This window comes from Sciurus carolinensis, chromosome X (genome assembly GCF_902686445.1).
Source record: "Sciurus carolinensis chromosome X, mSciCar1.2, whole genome shotgun sequence".
Lineage (NCBI taxonomy): Eukaryota > Metazoa > Chordata > Mammalia > Rodentia > Sciuridae > Sciurus > Sciurus carolinensis.
Genome location: NC_062232.1, coordinates 46,102,305 through 46,106,513, shown reverse-complemented (window position 1 = coordinate 46,106,513; position 4,209 = coordinate 46,102,305). Strand labels below are relative to the sequence as shown.

General features: G+C 34.8%; 1 protein-coding gene and 1 non-coding gene across 2 annotated transcripts; both read right to left on the bottom strand.

Moving 5' to 3' along the window:
- On the bottom strand, positions 1-104 carry LOC124972696 (U6 spliceosomal RNA). The gene has a single exon (XR_007106492.1). It is a non-coding gene; the product is annotated as a U6 spliceosomal RNA (small nuclear RNA).
- Positions 105-2,199: 2,095 nt separating this feature from the next.
- On the bottom strand, positions 2,200-3,019 carry LOC124972492 (caspase-3-like). Its single transcript, XM_047536922.1, is given in 2 exon segments — positions 2,200-2,599; positions 2,601-3,019. Coding segments are annotated over 2 exon segments (819 nt in total).
- Between the last annotated feature and the right edge of the window lie 1,190 nt (positions 3,020-4,209).

The following is a 4,209-nucleotide window of genomic DNA, read 5'->3' as shown; positions in this document are numbered from 1 at the left end:
AAAAATATGGAATGCTTCACAAATTTGTGTGTCATCCTTGCACAGGAGTTATACTAATCTCTGTATTGTTCCAATTTTAATATATGTCCTGATGATGTGAGAACATAAAAATATTTTTAAACTTTTGAAGTAATATATTTATTACTAATATTATTGGAGTGTGCTTTAGAATTTTTTAAATAATTTATTTATTTTGATTCATTATAAACAAATGGGATACAACTTGTTTCTCTGGTTATATATAGAGTCATACCATTTGTGTAATCATACATGTACACAGGGTAATGATGTTTCTCTCATTCTGTTATTTTTCCTTCCTCCCACCCTTCCCCCCCTTTTTCCTCTATACAACTCATCCTTCATCCATTCTTGCCTCCCTCCCACTCCCCATTATGTATCATCAACCGCTTATCAGAGACATCATTCAGCCTTTGGTTTTTGGGGATTAGCTTATCTCACTTAGCATGATAGTCTCCAATTTCATCCATTTGCCTGCAAATGCCATAATTTTGTTCTTCTTTATGACTGAGTAATATTCCATTATGTATATACACCACAGTTTCTTTATCTATTCATCAATTGAAAGGCATCTAGGTTGGTTCCACAATGTAGCTATTGTGAATTGAGCAGCTATGTACATTGATGTAGCTGCATCACTGTAGTATGCTGATTTTAAGTCCTTTGGGTATAGGCCTATGAGTGGGATAGCTGGGTCAAATGGTGGTTCCATTCCAAGTTTTTTAAGGAATCTCCACACTGCTTTCCAGAGTGGCTGCACCAATTTGCATTCCCAACAGCAATGAATGAGTGTACCTTTTTCCCCACATCCTCGCCAACACCAATTATTGCTCATATTCTTGATTATCGCCATTCTAATTGGGGTGACATGGAATATTAGGGTAGTTTTGATTTGCATTTCTCTTATTACTAGAGATGTTGAACATTTTTTCATATACCTTTGATTGCTTGTAGATCTACTTCTGTGAATTGTTGCTCATTTCCTTAACCCATTTGTTCATTAGATTATTTGTATTCTTTTTTTTATTTTAAGTTTGAATTTATGTTTTGAAATAAAAATGCAATAACAAACTTTTACAAAATTGTCACACAGAAACACACCTTAAGATACCATTATATGCTACTTTACATCACTATTCATGCCTAAGGAGCATCTGCCACATGCACACCTGTACATGTAAAAATCCAGCTGGTGGTCTTCTTCTGAAGCTGAGTCTATGGTTCTGCCTATACTGAACAGGCAGGCTGTGCCACATCTCAGGTTCAAACCATCTTCTCTCAAATTACAGAGTTCCCAGCTGATCATTTATTGTTCTTTCCTTATATTTTCACTATTTACTATGCAAATCATATTTTAGTGTGCTCCTATAGCATTTCTTCATATAGCCTAACAATCAAAAATTGCATTTTTTTCATATTGTTCTTTACACATTTTGTTGATCTGTACATCTCAGCTGATTTCCATAAAAACAAATGAGAAGAAACATATGCTGGTAGATCTTAACACCTTGTAGTTATGATTCAGTCCCTCAAATAATGTTGTAAGTTAGGCTTAAAAAAATCAACTCAGATTGCTCATACTTTCTCGAAAATATTCAGTTCCTGTCTCCACAGTAAATGTGGGTTGTTTTTTTTTTTTTTTAACAACACACATGCTCAGAACAAATAGCACAAAACCATGAGCTATGACAGGTGATAAAAATGCACTTGGTTGACTTCCATTTATCAATTCTAAAATAATGGCCTTTGAACATGCCCATGTCCCCAAGTTCTAATATCCATGATTCCACATCATCATTTCTATAGTTTGACAAAAACTAGAATGCACAGTCTTCAGTGTGTTGGGGAAATATTAAAATTCATCATTACCAAAATGTTTCACTTCTTCATAAATTAAAAAATCATTGCATGGCATCACTAAATATTGATAATTATGAAAGATATAAACTTATAATTTCCTCTCATAATGATTGCACCATAATCCATATTTATTACTCCTCATTAAATTCAAGTCCAACTGCCTGACTTTGAGTTTGAGGTAGCTTCATTGTGGTTCTAATGCAGTAGTGGTATGTTTCAAAGTACCATCTTTAGATAAACTTTAAGTGAGAGAGGAAATAAAAGTATTACTCATATTGTTTTCTCACTTGGCATACAAATGAAAAAAATTCAACTATTTCTTTAGTGATAAAAATACAGTTCTTTTGTGAGCATGGACACAATACATGGAATCTGTTTTTTTGCATGAAAAGTGGAGTCAAGGGGAAAGGACTCAAATTCTGTTGCTGCCTTCCAGTTTACCCGAGTAAGGATATGCATAAATTCAAGCTTATGAGAATATAGTTTCAGCATTGCACAGAGTGACTGGATGAACCAGGATCCAGCCTTGGAATTTTGCCAGGAATAGTAACCTGGTGCTGTGGAGCATGCATATAAGAAGTCAGCCTCTACTGGTATTTTCTGGCATGCTATGTCATCATCAATACCACTGTCTGTCTCAATGCCACAGTCTAGTTCTGTACCCTGGCAGGCCTGAATAATGAAAAGTTTGGGTTTTCCAGTTAGACATCTACAATAATCTTGTTATTTTTTTCAGGTCAACAGGTCCATTTGTTCCAAAAATTATTCTTTCATCACCATGGCTTAAAATTATACAAATAAAGCTGCTCCTTTTGCTTTGATCTGCTTTAGAAACATTATGCATTAACTCCACAGTTTCTTCAAGTGTAAGGTCATTTTTATGCCTGACTTCATATTTCAAGTTCAGGAATGTTTCTCTGAGGTTTGCTGCATCTACATCTGTACCAGATGGAGAGGCCATTCCAGTGCTTTTATGAAAGTTCTTATTATTAATTATTAAACATAAACCCCTTTCAGGATAATCCATTTTGTAACTATTGTCCAAGGATATCCCAGAGTCCATTGATTTGCTTCCATGTATGATCTTTGTCTCAAAATTTTTAATGGATTTTGAATCCACCAAGTTTTCACTGTTCTCCATGGTTACTTTTCTTAATGCGCACCTCTAAGGAGCTCCACACTGCTCCAGATTATTTGTATTCTTGGTGTAGTCTTTTGAGTTCTTTACAGATCCTGGAGATTAGTGCTCTATCTGAAGTATGTGTGGCAAAGATTTTCTCCCACTCCGGAGGCTCAGTCTTCACATTGCTGATAGTTTCCTTTGCTGAGAAAAAGCTTTTTAGTTTGAATCTATTCCAATTATTGATTCCTGCTTTTATTTCTTGCGCTTTGAGAGTTATATTCAGGAAGTCTGATCCTAAGACAATGTGATGAAGATTTGGGCCTACTTTTTCTTCTATTATGTGCAGGGTCTCTTGTCTAATTCCAAGGCCCTTGATCCATTTTGAATTGAGTTTTGTGCAGGTTGAGAGATATGGCTTTAATTTCATTCTGCTGTATATGGATTTCCAGTTTTCCCAGCACCATTTCTTTAAGAGGCTCTCTTTTCTCCATTGTATGTTTTTGGCTCCTTTGTCTACTATGAGGTGACTGTATTTATGTGGGTTCTTCTCTGTGTCTTCTATTCTGTACCATTGATCTGCCTATTTTGGTGCCAATATCATGCCATTTTTGTTACTATTGCTCTGTAGTATAGTCAAAGGTCTGGTATTGTGATACCAACTGCTTCACTCTTCCTGCTAAAGATTGCTTTAGCTATTCTGCGTCTCTTATTCTTCCAAATGATTTCCAGGATTGCTTGCTCTATTTCTATGAGGTACGTCTTTGAGATTTTAATTAGAATTGCATTGAATTTGTATAGCATTTTGGTAGTATGGTCATTTTCACAATATTAATTCTGCCTATCCAAGGTCATGAGAGATCTTTCCATCTTCTAAGGTTTCCTTTAATTTCCTTCTTTAGTGTTCTGTAGTTCTCATTGTAGAGGTATTTCACCTCTTTTGTTACATTGATTCCCAAGTATTTTTTTTTTGAGGCTTTTGTGAATGGGGTAGTTTTCCTAAATTCTTTTTCTGAGGATTCATCACTGATGAATAAAAAGCATTAGATTTATGAACATTAATTTTATATTCTGCTACTATACTGAATTCATTTACGAGTTCTAGAAATTTTCTGGTGGAACTTTTTGGCTCCTCTAAATAGAGAATCATGTCATCAGCAAATAGGAATAGTTTGATTTCTTCTTTTTTTATTCATATCCCTTTAATTTTT